At 40.8% G+C, this 24161-nt stretch overlaps 1 protein-coding gene across 2 annotated transcripts in view; it reads right to left on the bottom strand.

The window, feature by feature from the left end:
- Positions 1 to 24161, bottom strand: part of LOC121382532 (succinate--CoA ligase [ADP/GDP-forming] subunit alpha, mitochondrial-like) — a 37458-nt gene that overhangs the window by 5826 nt on the left and 7471 nt on the right. For both annotated transcript variants that reach the window (XM_041511990.1, XM_041511991.1), the window contains exons 3-8: positions 13438 to 13554; positions 10898 to 11110; positions 9249 to 9306; positions 8380 to 8541; positions 7357 to 7430; positions 5891 to 6079 (exon numbers count right to left, since the gene is read on the bottom strand). In XM_041511990.1, the coding sequence (XP_041367924.1) occupies positions 5891 to 6079; positions 7357 to 7430; positions 8380 to 8541; positions 9249 to 9306; positions 10898 to 11110; positions 13438 to 13554 (813 nt within the window). The remainder of the gene's footprint in view (positions 1 to 5890; positions 6080 to 7356; positions 7431 to 8379; positions 8542 to 9248; positions 9307 to 10897; positions 11111 to 13437; positions 13555 to 24161) is intronic.

Here is a 24161-nt window from a genome sequence, read left to right as displayed (position 1 = left end):
CGTCACAGACCAATGCAGGTGATGTTAGTAACAACAACCAGAATGGTGGCATCCGTCAGCAGTGGCAGGTACGGCTCCTAGAACACATGGACCAGGAGGCGGAAGCCACATCTCATGCTGGTTCTGACAGGGTGGGAAGACGTAGCCACCAGGGATGCAGGTGTTAGGTAACCCTCACGTATTGAAGTGTTATAGTTTTTCAATAACAAGCGACAACCTAATGAGGTGCATCCGTCAGAACATTGAACAAAACAAGACCCCCGAGTGTTTTCTGTCTAGTACACCAAAGATCTGTTAGTTCAATAACGACAACCAATAACCACATGCAGTGCAGGGTAAAGGTTATCGAGACAAAAGTTCCGGCACCAGTACGTGAACTGTGCAAAAGAACAAAAGTCTAAGCAATCCTCATCTGTCTATTCGATGGACATCTCGGTATGCAGCCCAGAATCAGACAGACATCAACGGCGACGAGGACGGCTTGTATTCAACAGAGTCTGTGCAGCAACAACCGGACCCAGATGATGGAACCCCTCAACGTCTTCTGTGGAGACATCCCTCAGATAATAGTTGGCGAAGATGGAGTCCGTAGCCCAGAACCAACCAGTGATAATGTGCTGAATGGGTGTGTTGCAGTGCAGGGACATCGTGGCAGCCAAGGCACGGAGTTCATGCGGATTAGAAGCAGACGGAGCAGGTAAACCCTCCTTCTGATAGGCGGTCAGGATAGAAGACCGGATCCAGGTGGCCACCGTGTTCTTGGTAAGGTCCCTCAACCGACTCTGGTTACAGGAAAGGAAAAGTCTTTTGCGATGTTGTCGAAAAGATCTGGTCCTCTCGATGTACTGGTGCAGGGCTCTGACAGGGCACAACGCCAAGTCCTCAACGTCCGCCGGACCAACGATAGAGGAGAGGGCCTGCACAACATACGAACGAGGCGCTTGGTCTGGTAACTGATTCTTTGCAACAAAGTTCATGAGTAACCCCAAGTTGACTGCACGCCGATCTTGGTGAAAACGTACCAAGTCTACATCAAGAGCATGGAGTTCTGAGACACGGGCAGCCGTGGCAAAAACCGAGTAAAAACACCGTCTTCCGCATCAAGTCTTGCAGGGAAGAGGATTCGATCGGCTCATAAGGTGCGGTCGATAACGCTCGTAACACCAGATTCAGGTCCCATCTTGGTGGCCGAAACCGGTGTACTTGATCATCAAGGCGAAACCCTTTGATCATCTTATGGATCTCAGGAATACCCGATAACTTCGTTCCAGTAGCGACATCACGAACAGTAGCGATGACCGAAACGTACCCAGCGATGGTAGACCCCTTTAATCGTAAAGTGGTCCGCAGATACAGCCAAAAAAAACCCAGCAAGACGAAGTATCTGGATCGTCTGAGGTTTGAGGTTTTGCCGGACACACCCTCGGTGAAAGCAAAGCCATCTGACGTTGTAAGCCACAGTAGTAGATGATCTGTGCGCTTTCAAAATGGCCGCCGTAGACTGTGAAGAAAAACCTTTCTTTCTCAAACTCTTGGCGATAAAGTCCACGCGTGCAGTTGGAACAACTGCGGACGTGGATGGTATAGTCTTGACGTGGGATGCAGCAACAGATGATCCCAGTCTGGCAGCGGTAAAGGATGTGGATCGGCAAGACGTATTAGATCTGGATACCACATCCTGGATGGCCACATTGGAGCAATGAGTAACAGGCGACAATGGTACAGCTGAAACCTCTGAAGCACCCTTGGAAGGAGGATTCGTGGAGGAAAAGCGTACGCGTCCATCTGTTCCCAGCTGATGGCCAAGGCGTCGAGATCCAGAGCTTCGGGATCCAGCACCGGAGACACGTAAACCCTCAGCTGATGGTTGAATCGTGTGGCGAAGAGATCGATGTTTGGTGTCCAAAGTCTGTCGCACACCCATCGAAACGCTTCGGGATGGAGCATCCATTCCGTCGGCTGTGGAGACGACGGCCGAGACAGTGTGTCGACTAGTACATTGGAAACCCCTGGAATATGGCGAGCCCGAAGTTGCAACGGAATCTCGTCAACCAGCTTGTAGAGACGATAAGTCAACTGCAGCAGACTGCTGGAGTGGGTTCCGCCCTGACGGTTGATATAAGCCACCGCGGTAGTACTGTCTGTGGCTACCATGAGAGAGGCGCCTGACAGCATCTCTCGCCAATGAAAGATGACGTAACTGACAACATCTCCAACAGGTTGATGTGTAGATCGGCTTCATCTGGAAACCACAGCCACCAACAGGGACTGGACTGCAAGGCGACTGGTAACCGGATCAGCAAATCTGCGTTATTGTACTGAATGCATGGATTCAGAAACAAACTGGATACCGCGACCTCTAAGCATAAAATGTTGCGCCGACGTCAAAATTACTCTTGCAATGATACTTCATGAAACAGTAATAGAGTGATTCAGGAATCAAGACATCGGAAACAGCGACCCCGTGATACAGGCAAGAGCCAAGACAGCGTAGCAACTCGCTACGCTACATGCCCGATATACCTGGAAGTGAAGCAACGCAAAACAGCAACCGGCTAAAATCCACGGCCGTCACACCACCCGGTGCGAAACAGCAGCAGAGACCATCTAGACAGCATCGGTCACGAACTCTGGCGGTAACAACAGTAAACGTCAGTGAGTTGATAAGCCGCAATGAACCATAGGAAAACGGTGACGGTAAAACCCCCGTACCACGTGATGGCAACTGGATAACTTCCGGAACCAGCGGAAGTAGCGACTGTCTTGCATCGCCACCGGATATAGAGAACGATCTGCCGAATGTCGCTGAACCTTCCTCGAACAAGAGAATATCGGTGCACGGGATCTCAACACAAGTGACCGGACCAGTAGACTTTCTTCGTCACCAACCCGGAACGCTTGTAACGTCGACCCCTTCACGGCAAAGAGCCGTATGTAGACCACAGGTCTGCCAAGATTACCGGCTTGTGCTGAAAGTCAAGAATGGATCGCTTCAGGCAAGTCGGTTGACGATAGTGTGCAATCGTAGTGCACATCGACGTCACGGAAGATATAAGGTAGACCAACATCAAAGTCGACGGCTAGAACAAGGCATATCCTCTGGCATCCTGCACATGAGGAGTTATGGTCGCCATGTACAACATGTACGCTGAACTGAAGCCATCGACAGGACGTGCCAATCTGTAAGTTCTAGGAAGACGTCTGGTCCCGCCGGAAACAGCGTCATCCAAGGCCGGCGTCACACCGTTGAAGGATAGGTTGAAGACGGGATACGTTCGTTGTGACGAATGGGGAACGGCACAAACGAAGTCTACTCAAGTAAACCGACATCGGATCAGTCCTCAAACGGAAACCTTCTAGAATGGTGCGAGTGGACTGTGAAGTGACGAAAGCATATACACCGCAGCGAGACAAACAGTCACAGCCATGTGGGTCACTGCGTCCGGATCTTCTATAACGGAAGGTGCCGACGCATCATCTGGAAAATCGGTCAGTAACCTGGCACAGGCACTTCGATCCAATGTACTGGCTGCATCGGAAACACGGACCGTGGACGGTCCCGTCAGGAGCCGGTGTAACCCTGAACGCCGAATCAGCTGCCGACTGGTGTGGACGGTACGATGTACACGGACCGGCAGGAGCCGGTGGAACCCTGGACACTGCACCACTTCGATCGATCACGGGACGACGGTACCGAACGGTGAGCCGATGACGCAATTTTCCAATTCGTTACAGGGCTCCGTCTGCTTGCTGGAACAACGATACGCACGGGCCAGTTACTGGTAGCCGTGTAAACCGACGGGGGCCTGTGGCAGCCAACGATCGAATGCCGATATCTGCCGGTGGAACCTCCGTGGCGATCATCGAACCCGGACCCTTCTTGGCTGAAACCGGTGGATGGGCCAGCGGCGGTAGCATATCAGATATGACAGCCAGACAATCCCTCAGTGACAAGTGGTCCGCCGCATCCAGATCTTCCAGCACCGCATGAACCGATACATCATCAGAAAGTCACGTAGCACCCGTGAACAGGCCAGTCGCTCTGGTCATGGCCCGATGGAGATACCGGAGAACCGGACCGTGGGCGGTCCCGTGTGGATACCAAGGAACGGATGACCACATCGTCGTTGGATGTGGCAAGGACGGCAACATGTCGTAGACAGCCGCCAAGCAATCCCTCATAGTCATATGGTCCGTAGAGTCGGGCTCTTCAATGACAGATGCCGCAGGCGCTTCATCACCAAAGTCTCGTAGAACTCGAGCACAGGCCAATCGATGTACCGTAATGGAAGCCGCTGGTTAAACCGGACCGTGGATGGTCCCGTCTAGCCCTCGGAGGCCTTGGAAGCCACATCAACTGAAGGTTGGCGCTGACGATCTGTGGAACCCGTAGGGAGCCATACAGGTCATGTGGAACGGCTACGGTCCCGGCTCCGATGCGCCGAAGGGGACTTCCCCGCCGAAGATCGGTGAGCCTTGGAATCCGTGGAGCGTCTATCTGAATGAGCCGGCTTCTTAGAGGGCTGCGTAGAGACCGCAGGCCTGTCATCCGAAGTCTTAAGTAACGGTGGAGCTGAAGAAGCCGCACCCCCTGAAGAGGGGACTGGAACCGGACCTGACCCCGAACTCGCCGATTTAGGTAAGGTCGCCATTGACGCCATTGTTTCTTCCAGCATGGTCGGTAGAATTGAACGTAACTCTTCCGCCACGGAGTCAGCAATCGAAGGCGAAGATTCCACCTTCTTGGTCCTCGAAGATTCCACCTTCTTGGTCCTCGCTGACACCACCTTCAGGTAAGCCGCGAACTCGACATCAGACAAGCCCGCACAAAGGTCGCATCTAGAAGTGAGGCCACACGAACACGACAACCTGGGTCGCCGCCGGCTAACTTCTTGCAGCGTAACACGCTCGAACTAGTCGCCTGAACATTATCAGATATGATAATAGTAATTTTTCAATCTGTGAAAAGAAAGAAAAACCAACCATAACACAAATACAAAGCCGGTAAATAAAGACGCCATTTTGCAAATGGCGTCCGACACGACAACCGGCGATATAACAACATTTCATGTAATTAACACTTGGCAAGTCAAGCGAAATACGCGAAAGACATATGAAAGCTAACGAAAGCTAACGAAAATTAAGGTGAAAAACATTTCACCCAAACACAAAGCCAGTCAACACAGACGCCATTTTGCAAATGGCGTCCGACACGACAACCGGCAATATAAACAACATTTCATGTAATTAAACGCTTGGAAGTCAAGTGAAATACGCGAAAAGAACATACGAAAGCTAATGAAAACGAAGGTGAAAAACATTTCACCCAAACACTAATACAAAACCAAAGGTCTTATAAAAGTTGACTCCAAACAGAGCCAAGCAAAAGGACGTCCAGACCCTTTAGCGAAGAGAAAAAGAAGGAAGTTACAGTCATGTGACCGGAACTAGAGAGCAGTATGCAGTAGAAGAATTTAGGCCATCCCATTGGCTGTTGGGATGTTCGGACCAGACCACTTGCGTGGGGGGGAGGTGCACTTGTTTGAGGACAGGTAATGTCTATAGAAATTGGAAATCTTGCATGTGAACAGACAACAACAGTTACCTTTGTAATTTTAGATGACATAAAAGTGTATTAAAAAGTTACCACTACCACCAAATGTTAATCAAAGCTTAAGATGAAGAATGAATTTCATTATTAAATGGCCGAAGAGTTTCATAAAAAATCAGATAATATATACAATTCTTTAAAAGGTTTTATTTATGTCATATATTCTGAATGGTGAACTCCAACTCAAAACAAAAGAGAGAGAAAACCCACAAAGTTTCTAATTTTAACTGAGCCCAGCAGGAAACTATAAACAGTGTAGTAAATTCATTAGAGACAAACCTTGGCCATGGTGGATCCTAATTGAGCAGGAGACATCGTTACTTGGACTCCGGCTGATTTCAAGGCTTCTATCTTCTCCTCCGCCCCACCTTTACCCCCGGCAATGATAGCACCCGCATGACCCATCCGTCTACCAGGGGGCGCAGTTAATCCAGCAATAAAAGACACTACAGGTTTTGCATTTGGACCCTGGAATGTAACGAAAGAAAGATTAACCTTCTGAATACTGCGGGCGAGATAAGGATTTTATGCACCGATCTGGTGACTCTCTTCTTTAGGAAAGTATTTCTAGACTTCAAAACTCAGCTAATACATAGCAATATACAGTATTCAATTATTTTTCTGCAATCATCAATAAAATATAATAACATTACAATATTTTAACAGGAATTATCTGATCTTATCTTGTGTTATTTTAAATAGGAAACAATTCTTAACCAATTTTTTATGATCCAGCTCAAAATAGATTGACTTTCAAAAACCTGGAAAATTACATTTGCAAATTTAGCTCGATTCCATGCTTCAGGCAATCCCAGATTTTGGGTTCAAAGCATAAGATTATAAGATGGAATCCTAAAATATCAAGGTTACATTATTTTTATAATTCCAGCAGAATCTATGAAAAAAATAAATATAAGAAAGAAATAGAGAATAATACATGAGTTTCTGTTTGATACCATTTATCTTACGAGTTGTTTAGAAACGTATGGTATAAATGGTATCAAACGGACACGAATGTAGTATTCTATTTCTTACATACCTCGAAACAATGAAAATGTAAACAATATCATGAACTAAATTATGTTGTTACAGAACATAGCCTAACTGGGTCATGGCGTATGGATACTTGGCGTTAAGCATACATACCACGTCATAACTAAATCACTACTGTACTAACAGATCAGTTTTCCTTAAAAACTAGAGCACTTTAAAATATTTGTCAACCACTTGGAAAATGAAATTGATGCAAAGCAAGCATTTTAATGTGCCGAAGCACTGTAACAATACAGCTAATTTTGAATTTGAATGATGTCAGTATTCCAGTGACGTCATTTTACATCTCCTTACAATAACACTAAATTGGGTCATGACCTCTCAGAAAGGATCTCCAACATACGTTGTATACGATTTTGATACACACGGGTGTGTAAGAAACCCCAAAATCAATGCCTGCCAATCATGCAGTTTGGAACAGGAAAACTGACATGAATATATCCAACAAGGGGTTTGATCCCATGACTCATCACAGCAAGACAAACTTCACCTTTAAATATAAATAATATTTGCTCGATCCTACACTTTCTTCCCACACCATTCTATATAAAATAAAAATTAGTACAGTGTACCATTAAAAATTAGTACAGTGTACCATTAAAAAGCAATATTCTAAGATTATCTAAAAAAAGAGATGATTTTTAACAGAAAAATTGGTCAAGTCCCTCCACAAACCTGTAATGTTTTCTCACCTTGTTATTTGTACTTAAATATTCAGCAGCTTTTTCTTCTGCCTGGCCTCCTATTTCTCCTATTAAGACAATTCCTGAAATAGTCAATAACAACGAGTTTAAGCAGGCTTAATAATTATTCAATCCTCAAGTGAAATAACAGATTAAATCAAGGCCGATGCAATATTAGTGTCTTTATGGTGAAAATCAACAGTTGTAATGTACTGATCAAGTAAAGACAGGTTCTGTGGTGTAGTCAAATTCCAGGGCATTTTCCCAAACTTTCCGGACTAGTCATTATATATGGATATATAGTACATTGCAATAAAAATAGAAGACAAATAAATTAGCAAAATGAATAATTTTTTATGTTGTTCTTGTTTATTTTTTCCCATATTTCATCATCTTGTTTCAACATTTGATTCCAGAGAAATCTGTTCTTGTGACAGCTACGATTGTTTCTGTGTAATCTAAGGCCTGCAGTGAATATAATTTTTTGACACCTCAGAACATTTCAAACTATGGCTATTTGATATAGATGACATATGGTCATTTTGATGCTTTGCTCAGAGAGTTAAAGTTTGTTTTGTTTTGTTTAACAATTAATTGGTTACTGGATGTCAAATGTTTGGTAATTCTGACTCGTAGTCATCAGAGGAAACCCGCTACATTTTTTTCATTAGCAGCATGGGATCTTTTATATGCACTTTCCCACAGACAGGAAAGCACATACCATGGCCTTTGACCATCTGTGGAGAATACTGGTTGGAATGAAAAACAACCCAATTAGAGAATGGGTCCACTAAGGTGGTTTGATCCTATGACCAAAGCCCCTCAGGCTAGCACGCCACTGACTGAGCTAGATCCCACCCCATTGTTGAGAGAGAGGTAATAGGCTATTTCTACTGAATAAGCAGCAAGGGATCTTTTATATCCATTTTACCAAAGCATGACAGTATAAACCACATCCTTTGATCTTACACGTTAATAACTCTACCACTGGAGTCAACAAGTGAGACAAGTATACAAGTAAACCAGCCATACCAGTGGTCTCTGGGTCCTCTAGGAAGACCTGGAGACAGTCGATGAAGTTTGTCCCGTTGAAGGGGTCGCCGCCAATCCCGATACACAGAGACTGGCCCAGACCGACCTCCGACGTCTGGTGGACCGCTTCGTACGTCAGCGTGCCCGAACGCGAAACTATTCCTGTACATATTCAACCAACAAAAGATTTCATTTAACGACGCACTCAACACACTTTAATTACAGTCATATGGCACTGGACATATGGGCAAGGACCACACAGATAATGAGATAAGAAACCTGCTGTGGCAACACAATGGGCTACTCTTTCCGATCAACAGCAAGGGATCCTTTATATATGAAGCATCCCCACAGCCAATATAGAACATACCAATTGTGGAGAACTGGCTAGAACCAGAAATAGTCCAATAGACCCATCAAAGGGAATCGATCCTAGACTGACCATAAATGAGCTAAGTGCTTTACCACTGGGCTACATCCGGCCCCTTGTATATATTCAATAATACATTTGTGACATAAATATTATTAATATAAACAGTGCCAAATACTGGACAGCCACTCAGTATTAACTCACTGATTTAATAAAATACATTCTGTATCTGGTGTATAAAATTTACATAAACATTACGTGTACATTACAAACTTCAAAAAAAAAATTCAACAGTATACTAATATTTTCCAAGAATGCAATATTAAAATATTAATAATTTATGTAACATATCAAATAACATAATTAAAAACTGTATTTTATTTGTAATATACCAATCAGAATGAAATATCAAAATTTCAAAATGCAGCCGATAATGTGTTAAGTGTTTAAGACACTCACTGTACTGTATAGATGTGGTGTAATGCATTAAACAACTCACCTATTTTCCCCTTCATGTGAATGTGTCCCGGCATGATTCCTATTTTACATTCACCAGGCTGAAACAGAATTATTTGTAAAATGTGTATCTTGAACAAAACAATAACCAATGCAAATTTTATAATTCTGTATTAATTTAGACTCATTCAAGAAACAGTAATAGGTCAACAATAGTAACTGAGAAATTCATTTCTGAAGTGGGAAGCAAATGACCACGAGTAGATTTTAAACGATAGCTTTATATTTCACATCTCGGGGTAGGATCCCATTCAGTTAGTCAAGTGCTCGGCTGAGGTGCTTTGAATTTTCTTTGATGCTAATATTGAACCACCTTAATGGACCCATTTTCTGACTGTTTTTTGCTCTCCATCCCAACCAGCACCAGGGATGTGAGAGAAGCTGGAACAAAAAAAGCTTACTGCTCACTTTCTTTCTTCCCAAGTTGAACAAAGGCTTTCAAATAGCATATCCTGGATTTGACAAAACTGGCCAATCGCAGTGAAGCTGGCGAAATCCAGCCAAGGAAATGTACTATGCATGAAACTACTTTCGATCTAACTCTTGTGCGCAGCATGGCAGTCTCCATCAGCCAAAAGGCAGATCAGGTTTTTTTTCGGGTTTTTTTTTATAGACGAAATGAAAAAGCGCATTTACGCGTTTCCGCGTAGCTCTCGCATCCCTGCAGCACCCCATGACTGGTTAATCAAGGATCATGGTATGTGCTGCATTTATGCGTTTCCGCTTAGCTCTCGCATCCCTGCAGCACCCCATGACTGGTTAATCAAGGATCATGGTATGTGCTGTTCTATGAACTGCACCAAAAGGAATTATATATGCAGTTTCGCATAGACAGGATAGGAAAAGTCACAAGTCTATAGACAGCAATGAATCCTAAGACATATAGCACTTAGGCAAACATCATGTCCTTTGAATAACAGTGGAAACCCGAGACAGTAAAACAAGTCCATATGGCAGGTATTTCACTGTGATAATTCCTGGACAGTTGGGTCCGATGAGCAGTGTGTTGCTAAAACAAGACCATATGGCAGGTATTTCACCGTGATAATTCCTGGACAGTTGGGTCCGATGAGCAGTGTGTTGCTGAAACAAGACCATATGGCAGGTATTTCACCGTGATAATTCCTGGACAGTTGGGTCCGATGAGCAGTGTGTTGCTAAAACAAGACCATATGGCAGGTATTTCACCGTGATAATTCCTGGACAGTTGGGTACGATGAGCAGTGTGTTCCTAAAACAAGACCGTATGGCAGGTATTTCACCGTGATAATTCCTGGACAGTTGGGTACGATGAGCAGTGTGTTGCTAAAACAAGACCGTATGGCAGGTATTTCACCGTGATAATTCCTGGACAGTTGGGTCCGATGAGCAGTGTGTTGCTGAAACAAGACCGTATGGCAGGTATTTCACCGTGATAATTCCTGGACAGTTGGGTCCGATGAGCAGTGTGTTGCTGAAACAAGATCGTATGGCAGGTATTTCACCGTGATAATTCCTGGACAGTTGGGTCCGATGAGCAGTGTGTTGCTGAAACAAGACCGTATGGCAGGTATTTCACCGTGATAATTCCTGGACAGTTGGGTCCGATGAGCAGTGTGTTGCTAAAACAAGTCTATATCGTAGGTATCTCACCTTGATAATTCCTGGACAGTTGGGTCCGATAAGACGTGTGTTGCTCTGTCGCACCAGCTTGTGTTTAACTCGCACCATGTCCTGCTGGGGAATGCCCTCCGTTATACAGACAACCAATGGGATTTCGGCATCGATGGCTTCAATGAGTGCTGCCGCTGCGAACCGCGGGGGGACAAACACAACAGTGGCCTCCGCTCCAGTCTTCTCCCTCGCCTGGAGGTCAAATAATAAACAAAAACACTTCAAACTGTGTTAACAACAACATAATAGTATTATACAGGCACTGTGTTACAGAGTTCATCAGTTATGTTTCCAATGTATTGTTAAAGGAAGGGACAATTAAGGCATTTGGCCTGGTATGCATATTCAACGATATATAATGCACATTACTGCTTAATATCAACAAGTATAATCGTATAGTTAATTAATAAAACGGTTAAATATGACGGCTATTATATATAACAGGCACAGCCATTTTGTACCATCTCAGTGAGTACGACCTCTGGTGAGCTGGTGGTTACGTAATACTTAACGCGTAACGTCAGGAATAAGCCTTAGAACTAGAGAAACACAATTTACCTGGTTTTTGCGGGATGATAAATAGTCATACATTGCAATGTTCTGTAATAATACACCTCCCAGTAAGCCAGCAATAAGTATATCCAGAACTATATATATTATTTTTTCAATACAAAATAAAATACCATTGTCAAAATGGCTACACAACAAGTCGAAATAATTAACAATGTTTTGTCCATGCATTAACCTACTTACTGAAATGATACACAGAGTGTTTTCTTAGTTAATTGGTCTATGCTGTTAGTTGCTTCTACCTGTGATTCCTGATTGGCAGGTGTGTATTTGATTGGTAACCAGACGAGCCAATTAATTGACGCTGTCTAGACACAAAAATACATACCGGTATTGTGGAATATTACCTGTCGCCCCTAAAATGGTAATGGACATGGTTTATTACTGTAAATAGTTCTGTAAAACTATTGATTAAGTAGACTTTTCCATCTAAAACCACAGAACTGACTAATTATGTAGTCCCAAAGAAAAGAAAATTATCACTTGGGTATCGTGGGTTGTCGTTTTTGCTCCAACGGTAGCATATCAATAGGCCTAATAGTGTACATTTTTCCTTTGGATTATTTCACAGAGAAAAATACTATAACCCCATTTTGTTCCGTTAATGCAACTTGAAATATATTTAGTTAAATAGTTTATTATATTATTACGTCATTTATGCTGTTTTACAAGTCAGGTTGATCAAAGAGAAGCGCCTTGTTGAAAATTACTGCTTTTGTTTACATTGTACATACAGGAGCTGGTCAGGAGCTGACGTCACTTCGCCCCAAGCTATCCCACCGGATGTCACAAAAACGAAACAAAATGGCTGCCCCCAGTTGGCAGGAATAATCATGGTTTTTTTTATTAACTCTAAAATTACGCGTTTTTCATTTGCTAAAGTGTCAGTATGTGTTGGTGGTCCGGGTATGCATCTTTCCAACACAAGGCTCTTGTTTGAGTTGACCCTACCTTTAAACAATAATTTATTGTTCTATAGGTTGGTGAACTAGTAGAAATTCTGGCGGGCTACTAAAATTTAGTTTGACGGGCTAGTGAAATATTTTCCATTTGTGCAGCCCTCATTCAGATGGATGAATCAATGGCACTCCAGCACAATATAGGAAGCAGTACATGTCTCGTACCAGACCCAACAAATGTTTGTAGCCATAACTGTGTCAAAGATGGGCAAATCTCCATAAAAATCAACCTTGATCTGTAACTCCATATGACAAAGCCATTCACACAATTTCAGCTTAGTATCTTGAGGCAATGTGACCAACAAAAACTGTTTTGGAAACACTCTAGTTTTGGACAGGTAGGGGAATGTATCAGCTATTGAGAGTAAAAGAAAAGCAGGGCTCCAACTTAAGAATCTGTTACGTAAAGCAATTTTTAAAGTGTGGGTTTTTTCTGTAGGTTCACCTAAGGCAATTTTGAGATTGCCTACAGCAATTTGAAAGCAACTTTTGCAACAAAAATAAACAAAATAAAAAAATAAAAAATTTCTCTTCAACTGACAGCAATAATCTTTTCCAACCCATGAATTACTGCACTTCATATGACAACTACAGTAATTACTATCAGTACAAGCATTATGTTCGAGCCCTGCAATGGTAAGCATATGAAAAAAAGGGAAAAAAGTTTGTTTTGTTTAACGACACCACTAGAGCACATTGATTTTATTAATCATTAGATGTCAAATATTTGGAAATTTTGACATAGTCTTAGAGAGGAAACCTGCTACATTTTCCATTAGTAGCAAGGGATCTTTTATAAGCACCATCCCACACACAGGAAAGCTCATACCACGGCCTTTGATATGTACACAAGTCGTGGTGCACTGGCTGGAATGAGAAATAGCCCAATGGTCCCACAAACAGGGATTGATGCCAAACTGACTATGCATCAAGAGAGGACCTTACCATTGGGCTACGTCCCCTGCCCACATAAGCATATCAAGTAATTACCTCTGCGACGGTTGCGAAGACAGGAAGCCCGAGGTGAGACTGGCCGGCTTTGGCTGGCGACACACCACCCACCATGTTCGTGCCATACTCAATGGCCTGCTGGCTGTGGAAAGTACCCTACAAGAAACAAACAATAACATATCAACAACCATTTACAATATTATACACTGAACAAAAAAAGAAACTTCCGATTTGTACATATAGTATTTGTTGTGTTAATGAATTCATTGTGTAATGAAATTATATAGGTAGTATTAGCCTTGAGTTGTATTATCAGGATTCATTAATTTTATCAATTATTTTTGCACTGTTAATCGTTGACAACGTGAAATTCAATTTGCACTTGCATGCATGGTTCGATATGTCCCGTGTAGTATTTGGTCAATTTGTTTTACTTGTCTTACTGACACTGTTGTCAAGTGAACGAAAACGCTTCAAAATTTGTAAAAAAATTAAAGTTTTTTACATTATAGCATTTTTAGTATGCCAAGAATACCCAATAATTTACGTGAACGGGTGATTGGCATGCTTGATGCTGGCATGTCGACAGAAGACGTTGCAAGGCATGTTGAGAGTTCTAGTCGAGCGATACGAAATCTTCGCGTAAGATTTCGAATGACAGGAAGCACCAACGACTTGCCACGTCATGGACGTCTGCATGTTACAACGCGTGGTCAAGACCGCTATATCATGAACATGCATTTGCGCAATCGATTCCAAACTGCCACTGCTACTACTGCTAACACACCTGGGCTTCATAATAACCTAATCAGTGGGCAAACTGTTCGTATTTGTCTGCGGGAGAACGGTTTACATGCACGATGTCCTTACGTCGGATGCGTTTTAACGCAACGTCATCGTCTAAATCGGGCCCGTGTACACACTCGTTGGATACGGCGACGCTGGAATACCGTTCTTTTTTCGGATGAATCCAGATTTTCTTTACAACGTGGTGATGGCAGGGTGCGCGTCTACCGTAGGAGAAATGAACGCTATGCTGACTGTTGTGTTCTTGAACGAGATCGTTTCGGGGGTGGGGGTTGTGTCATGGTCTGGGCAGCCATTGCCCATGGTTATCGTTCACCACTAGTCGTCATTGATGGCAATTTAAATGCTCAACGTTACCGTGATGACATTCTCGCTCATCACGTCATTCCTCTGTTCCATAACAACGCCAACATCTCAATTTTTCAGCATGATAATGCCACCTCTCATACAGCTAGAGACACTGTAAATTTTCTTAGGACAAATAACATTGATTTCATTGATGACTGGCCCGATAAAAGTCCTGATCTCAACCCCATCGAGCATGTCTGGGATAGTCTGGACAGACGATTGAGGTGTCGTCCCAACCCACCTGCTAACGTCAACGAACTTCGTCAAGCGCTCATTCAGGAATGGAACAATATTCCACAGGCAGAAATCAACACTTTAGTCAATTCTATGCGCCTGCGATGCACTGCAGTGGTCAATTCAAGAGGTGGTCATACCCGTTATTAAGTGGGTGGGTTTTTTTTTAACCCCTACCACACTTGGTCAAAATTTCTCCCAGTTTCTGTTAACCTATGGCCATGATTTTTGCACCAAACGATGCATCATGGAACACTCTTTAAACGCATATATAACAATTATTCCCCCGGTTTGTTTTCATCAAGTTATGTTCAAGCAAAGTTAGCGGAAGTTTCTTATTTTGTTCAGTATATATAATGACGGCAAAAAGACACTTTACCCCAAAATATTGATTGAATTCCTTTATTGTTTGCAGTTTTAAGACATTTTGCTTTTATGGAATGAAATTTTGTTCCCAATATGCAAAAACACCACTCTCATGAATATATATCTTTTGAACATGGAACATGTTTTGGTTTTTCTTCTATCGTCTCTCAGTGTCTTGATATATAGTTTCTTTTGACCATCAGTATAGTAGCTAATGTTCAGAAGATATAGCCACCTACTTTTCATTCGTACAACTATACACATCACAACATTCAGTATATATATAGCCATCTACTTTTCATTCTTACAACTATACACATCACAACATTCAGTATATATAGCTGTCTACTTTTCATTCTTACAACTATACACATCACTACATTCAGTATATACATAGCCATCTACTTTTCATTCTTACAACGATACACATCACAACATTCAGTATCTATAGCTGTCTACTTTTCATTCTTACAACTATACACATCACGACATTCAGTATATATATATAGCCATCTACTTTTCATTCTTACAACTATACACATCACGACATTCAGTATATATATAGCCATCTACTTTTCATTCTTACAAGTTACAACTATACACATCACAACATTCAGTATATATAGCCATCTATTTTTCATTCTTACAACTATACACATCACAACATTTAGTATATATAGCCATCTACTTTTCATTCTTACAACTATACACATCACAACATTCAGTATATATAGCCATCTACTTTTCATTCTTACAAGTTACAACTATACACATCACAACATTCAGTATATATAGCTGTCTACTTTTTATTCTTACAACTATACACATCACAACATTAAGTATATATAGCCATCTACTTTTCATTCTTACAACTATACACATCACAACATTCAGTATATATAGCCATCTACTTTTCATTCTTACAACTATACACATCACAACATTCAGTATATATAGCCATCTACTTTCATTCTTACAATTATACACATCACAACATTCAGTATATATAGCCATCTACTTTTCATTCTTACAACTATACACATCACAACATTCAGTATATATAGCCATCTACTTTTCATTCTTACAACTATACACATCACAACATTCAGTATATATATAGCCATCTACTTTTCATCCTTACAAGTTATAACTATACACATCACTACATTCAGTATATATAGCCATCTACTTTTCATTCTTACAATTATACACATCACGACATTCAGTATATATGGCAGGGCTCAAACGACAATTGCCGTTGGTGACATATAAACTGCCGTCGGTTGGGGGTGTCACCAATGGCCGGATAAAAATGACTGCCGTCGGTAAAGCTCCTCGCCGCCGGCAAAATGTTTAAACGTATATGAACATTATCTGCCAGTATTAATAAACAGATGTTTGGGTCCATGTTGGAGTTAATGGGCGTTTAGTTAGTACCACGCAATGGTACTATATTTAGTCATGCACGTACCCTGTGTTATTGTATAATATACGTTCTCACTGCAATTTGCCTCCTCTCTTTCGTGTTATGCCACCCATTTTCACATTTGGCCGCCACATTTGTTTTTCTGCTTCCCTCTTTATTTTTCGGCATCCTGTTATAATTTACAGCACCCAGCTTCGCTATTTCAAATTGCACACTTTTTTCACACTGAAAAACATCGATCAGTCTGCACATTGGACATCAAACAAAGGAAAGAAGCTGCGTTGTGTACGAAGGCACAACTGACGAAAAACGTCAGTAGCTTTAATACGGCAGTTACCAAAACGTAATTTAAACTATTTTTTAACAGCGTCAGCTGTGTTCCATACTAATATCCATTTGTATGTTTGATACAAACAATAACAGTTATATTTATTTTAGCAATAAAAACATTTTATTTTTATCATTTCGGCAATCTCCAACTGAAAAAACTACTTATTTGGTGCCAAATTTGTCACGTGATCAGAACGGTCGTGTCTTATATTTTAACCTCAATTGCAGATTTAATTGGTCGTAACTGATGATTTTCACTTACTGTCATTTGTTTATTCAGCAATTCCTTATAAAATATAAGAAATGTTTAAATTTTAAAAAATTATTATTTCTTCTTTTTTGGGGGAGGGGGGGGGGGATATCATCGCTTATAAAAACGGAAGTGGTAGTGTTCATCATTAAAAGCATTTATCTTGGGTGTCAAATAATATATACATCGCCTTTACAAAAAGGAAACTACTTTTTATCAGTTGGGAATATCAATGTGATCGATTCACTCAATGAAGATGGAAATAAAAATAACAGAAAAATGTTATCCAACAGTAGGGGATCGCTTAAAACAAATTGTATTATTTTTCAAATATCTTAAATTTTTTTATTAAAATAATATTAAAACAGTTTAGCAAAACGAATACCCGTGAATGTCAGACCGACATTCTGTTTTAACTGAACTACGTTTTAACTAACAGTGCCCAAAATAAGGCAGCTTGTACATCGTACCAACATTTCAGTACCAGATACTGAGGGGGAAAATAAGGGACAGGTATTTTACAGTCAACCAACATTCAACGATATAAGATAAACCAAACTGTCTTCTTTTTGCTTTTCCGGGGTTTTTTTTTGGGGGGGGGGGGGGGGGGGTTGTTTGCGTGACCATCCTCTTTTCATTTTCACCCAGCGAGAACACTATACAATTTAATGTCATCCATAGAACAATATTCATGTCATATTCACAGAAAACTTGGGCAACTTGTCTCAGAAACACCAGGTTCTGTTAAATGTTACCGTATGCTTGTAGTCCACGATTCCATTTATAATAAATTCTTGTTTACTGAAGTTTCCTGACATAAATTGAAGAAATTTGACTGCAAGTACATACAGAAAAATAACCTTTCAGTCAAATTTAATTGCTGGAAAAGTCAGTTAAAAAAAAATTGCTCTCGACATACTCAAAATTGCCATCAGTGGGCCCTTTCACCAATGGCAATTTGGTTTTTTAATTGCCGTGGGTGATAAATTCTTACGTTCGAGCCCTGTATAGCTGTCTACTTTTTTCAAACAGCCTCCTAGTTTTCAAGATAATAAATACAATGAGCTGGTCACACTTCACACACCTATATATTACAAGCATTCTGAGTGTACTGCTAATGCAATACATGTCCCCTACTGGGCCCAACAAATGTTTGCATCCCTTCAATTCAAGGGCCATGGGGTAACGTCAAACTTGATCTGTAACAGTACATGATAAAACTATACACAACATTTCAGCTCAATATCTTGAGGCATTGCAAACAAAAGTCTGGAAAATAAATGTTCATATTTTGTAAGTTCAAGGGCCATAACTGTCAAAAATGAGTAAATCGCCATGAAAGTCAAACTTGAAATGTACATGATAAAGCTATATACTAAGTTTCAGTTAAATATCTGGAGGCATTGGAGAGAAAAAAGTCTGGAAAAATATATATACTCAGGGCATAAAATTTGGCACAAACGATTTTGTCGTTCGTCTGTCGGTTATGCAAAACCAATATCAACATAAACGACAGATCGTTCGTGCAAAAGCTGTAATCGTTCGTCATATTTTTTTTTTTTTTTTTAAGTATCACTGTTTTTGGAAGTAAATAAGCCTTATTGCTGGTGTCAGAAAGATACAATGTATTCGTTTGAAATCAGCATCGCAGTCAATACAAAGTTGACACTGTGTAGGCACCGAGGTGATACAAAGTGAGCGCAGTCTCAAAAACGTTTAGTTACATAGTTGCACGTTCCCTTTATCATTTTGCTACATGCACAAAATCATATGCCGTTCGGAAATTAAAGGGACTCTCTCGAGTTTCAGCCACAGTAATAGTTCCGATCCCACCCCCAAAACAAAATAAACATGTCCTATTTTTTCTTTATTTTTTTAAACAATGTCTTATCTTAAACATGTTTTAAATGTAAAACACTACATGCATAAAAACATTCGGGATTTCCCATGACAAAAATTATTTAAAATTTCGTTTGGCGAGTGTAATGAAAATCTCTCTCACAGCTATTCCAAGCCAATCAGAGTAAGTCAGCCGATTGTGGATTCTCCTCGGAGTTAACACTTGTATATAACTTCTTTCGGACTGAATCAGGGCCCTAATTCACAAAGGTCTCTTAGGCTTTGTTAGACAACAAAGCACCCTCTTTGCAAGTCCTTTAGCACTGCACTGCGAGATCGCAAACTTGCGAGAGTTTAGTGAATTAGGTTTCAGGTCTATTAATATCAAACGTGATGTCATTCTATCGACTATACCTAGTGTCGGACAAAACTTTGTGACTGTTAGAGCATGCCAATACATAGCCTCACCTGGCTCACGCGAAAGTACCTATGTAGCTACCGTAAGACTGATTTAGATAAAACCCCATTTTGCCTGTCACAAGAGCATGCCATGTACCAATATGGGGGGGGGGTGTCTCTATGGGCCCGGAGTCTGTTACCCAGAAGTGTGCAATGTAGTCCGAGATCTCGTACATATAGTCGCGAAAAAATTGTGCTCTCGTCACCATGAATAGCATTTTACAGAATTTCTAATTTCCAACGAATCGAAACTAACGTTAATAAATGTTGGTTAAATTATATCAAGGTTTTAAAATATCATCAACGGATCAAATTTATACTTGTTGAAGCCTAAATTGAAATTGGTTAAATATTAAAATAAAATAATAATAAAAAATCCCCCAAAGATGTCAAAAACGATTTTGACACAGGTTGATTTTTGTAGGTTGGTCGGGTTATCCAGAGACCGGACCCGGGACAGACATGCTCGAAACTCTAGTGGTGTATGAACATGTAAATACTTATTGGCTTGGATTGGCTTGGATTGGCTTGGACGGGTTAGGACAAACAAACCTGATTTTTATTTTCGCTTGGTAGCTTTTAAGTTATTCCTAGAACACAAACAATATATTTTCGTATTTATGATAGAAGAAAAGCTACAAAAATCGCTCATCTCAGATTCTCCTTTGAATATCATTGTCCATTAACCATTTCATTTGTATCCCAACTACTGAAGAAAATCGTTCGTGCAAACACAAAAGCCACACAAACGACATATTGGTTCTCTGAAAAATTCAAATTTTATGCCCTGTATACTGTTAAAAATAAGTTGGGGATATTCCATTTCAAATATCAATAATTATAGAATGAAATGAGATATAAAACTCAAAATAAGTGCACAATGTGCGTTAATGTTCCCACTCGAAAAGCATGAAAAAATGCACCGATTGTTTTAATCGCAAAGCATGTGATATTGCATGTGCGAAGAGTGTGATTTGAAATTTAACACTTAGTTTGTGTGTACGTTGTGTGCATACTGTGGCAATATTCTTTCTTGTTTGTTACTGGAACACTAAATCATAACCTTGTTGTCACATTCTTTACAACATTGTATAACTTTTCAACAATGAGACGTCTCCAACGTCAGGAACGTCTCAGGGCTGTAGCAGCGGTTGCAAAACGAAGTCCTAGTAGGCGTTGGAACTGACAGAGTAGGAGAGTAGGAGTTGGGGGTTTATCGAGAGCTACAGACACTCAATAATTGGGGCACACTGGGGGGGGGGGGGGGGTGTCTCTATGGGCCGGAGTCTGTTACCACAGAAGTGTGCAATGTAGTCCACTTGTAATGCATATAGTTGGTGAAACTGTTGGCCCATGAATAGAACAAGTATGACTCTGTGGTTTTCCATTAAAAAAAAGAGCTATTTTCCGTTTCATGTTTTTGTAAATTCCATTTCATTTCCGTTTCAGACTACAATATGTAATTAACAGTTGAACTAACACAAGTTGTGACAAATTATTTAAAGGGTCCGAAAATTGACTGGCGTCGACATGCATCGCTATTTGTCATTAAATCAAAGTAAGCCTACATATTAGTAGCAAAAAATCACATCAGGAGCAAAGGCTACAATTGTAATAACTACATAAAGCATGATTGTCCAACAATTAAGTGCACTGCTGTATTCAACGGGGCTTAGGGTTAAAAATCGTAATTCCGTTTCACAATGGGAATTCCGTCCGTTTCCCACGGTCGCGGAAACTCACTGGGTTTAGTGTGCTCATGAATCAAAACAAAATATATTTTAAAAACAAAGGCAATGAGCAGTAATGGACGTTGTATATGTGGGAAACTCAAAGTTTTCCTGAAGAAATTAACCAATAGAAACCGAGCTATACATTCAGACAAGACCCAAGAAAATATGAACTGGGGTCTGAGCAACTGTGGCAAAAATAGATGTCGGAAATGAGGGTAGTAAACGTCGCATGTGAGGCACGACGCCTTGTTTTGCAACCACTGTGTAGGTAATGCTCCAAGTTGGCACCACCCAGCGAATTGAGGCCCTTAGACTTAATCGGCCGATTTCACCAACTAAGTCCACATTAACCAAATCTAAGTCCTTAGACCAAGTCTTCTTAAAAAGAGTCTTATTTTAGTATCAAGTTCTATTTCACCAACTAAGTCCAAATATGAGAAAACTATGTTTAGTGAAACGTGGTCTAATAGGAGTTAGACTGGATCTGCATGTGTGAAATCAATGAAATTACTGATCTGTGACGACAACCTTCATGTTGCACGAGACATACTTCCTATAAAAGAGAACATGCACGTGCATGTGTTTCAGTGTTAGATTGAAATGGACAAACGAAAGCGTGCAGAAAATTTCAGCAATGAAGACAAAATCTATTTATCACAGTTAATTAGGGACAAAAAATTAATAATTGAAAGTAAGAGGATTGATGCCGCGACTGTAAAAAAGAAAAATGAAGCTTGGCATGTCATTAGAAGTGAAATGATATCGCAATTTGCAGATAAACCGATTCGAAGTGACAAACAATTAAAGGATTTTTGGCAAAAGGCCAAAATTAAAGCCAAAAGTGAAATTTCATTTGCTAAAAGGTCATTAAATAAAACTGGAGGCGGCCCAAAAGATAAAGCCATTAGTGAACAAAGTCAGTTAATCGCAGATACAATTGGGGATGATGTTCTTAGCCCACAACGTAACAGGTATGACGATGACGTGCCCACTACTTCAGATGTAGTCGAGAGAACATCCAACAGTTCGTTATCAGTTACCAGTTGCGCAATTCATGTCCCGGCCCAACAACCGGAAGCAAGCAATGAACTTGAAGACAATTACAATGATGATGTTTACGCAGGCGACACCACAACTGTTGACGCAGGGGACACCACAACTGCTGACGCAGGGGAAATCACAACTGCTAATGCTGGCACCATCGAACAACGTAAGTATGTTGTCTTGTACTGTATCTTTACCGGCCCCGGTGATGTATGGCCATGTCAGCGGGATAAAAGCTGGCAGGTACTGGGTACGAATACCACTCGAAGCATGGGATATGTAATTGTTGTATCGGCTCCAACCCAGAGCGTGTTAGGGAGGCCGGGTAAACACTTGCACCAACCAGTGGTGCACAAATGATATAACAAAGACCGTGGTTTGTGCTATCATGTCTGGGAAAGTTAATATGAAAACAACTTAATAAATAACATTTAAAAACCATTAAATGCTAAACAGAGTTCGACAAATCCGCTAGCCCGACGCCCGTGGCTAGTGGTTTTTAAGTTCGGGCTAGTGAGAAACGCAAAACCACTAGCCCTGTGGGCTAGTGGTTTCTCACCCCCTCTCCTTATCGCTCGATCGTTTTTTTTTTTGGGGGGGGGGGGGTTTCTCTCGGCTGAAATTTCATTTAATAAATTTGATTGTGACGTTTGTCATAGAATAATATCAACAACATCATCAGTATATAATAATAATCCACTTGAAATAGGTCTGCAAATTGCAGTAACATGCTATCTCTACATCGTTACGGTTACAGCATGCATTGTTTACTTTTCCCTTTCAAGTTTCTGGCACAGGAAATCAAGTCTAATGACATGCGTGTTTTGATTGGTTGGACACGTCACGTGGTAGTTAATCTCGCACATAATTATGTTTTAGGCTAACTTGGAAATGACCAATCGCGACGACAGGTTAATCTCAATCAAACCCCAGTCATGCTTTGAATTTCAGTGTTTGTTTTATTTACCTATTGTTTTCTAATTTAACACTTCGCTTACATATGGTTATCGGCAACCAGGAAAACAATTTACTTTAATGGTAACCGCACATGCAATGACTCGGCTTGGGCTATTACGTTTGGATAATGTCTCACAGCTGCCAATACAAGATAATACCTTTTTTGTTCATCAATTAACAACAGATTAGATGTCGCCGTTCTATTCTTTTGATATCGGTCTGACATGGGATAATGCCCTGTATTTGAGCAATTGGCAGTACCGTTCCTGGCGACATGAATAGTAGGCCCTAAAAGCATAACCCACTACCAAATACACTCAACCATCTATTATCGTGTGTCACACTGTCGTACCCTCATTTAAATTTAATTATTTTGATAGTGGTTTTAGATACCAACCCCGGGAGTGGGCAAAAGCGAAAACGGGACAATAACGATGGATCACATTGGACAAAAGACCAAACGTACAACACGACAAAACTGAAAGTTACAACATAATTTAAGTGTTTGTTTCATTTTACTGTTATACTCGTAAATGTGTAATCTTACAAAAATTAGATAAAAATCCAGTTATAATTGATCAAGAATTTGGGCTAGTGCTTTATCTTGGTGGGCTAGTGGTTTTCACAAACCCACTAGCCCTGTGGCTAGTGACTTTTCAAAATATTTGTCATACTCTGCTAAAGAGTAAATATATATTCCTTCATCTGACATGTATTTACTAAAAATTATTCATTTCAGATTTACCTAGTTACTCAACAGCCAACAGCGCATCATCCGAAATACTTGAGATGAGAAAGAAGGAGCACATTCGCCGGATGGAACTGATGGATTTGAAAGAGAGGGTGCTACTTTTGAAAGAAAAGAAACTCAAGATGGAACTTGACATTATTATTTGATTGTTATTTTCTAGTCTATAAATATACAATGTACTATGAAAATAAATAATATCACTTTTCAAAGAATCACGTT

The sequence above is a fragment of the Gigantopelta aegis genome, chromosome 10 (assembly GCF_016097555.1).
Source record: "Gigantopelta aegis isolate Gae_Host chromosome 10, Gae_host_genome, whole genome shotgun sequence".
NCBI lineage: Eukaryota > Metazoa > Mollusca > Gastropoda > Neomphalida > Peltospiridae > Gigantopelta > Gigantopelta aegis.
Note: the sequence above shows the minus strand (reverse complement) of the source record. Positions and strands in the feature narration are given on the sequence as shown.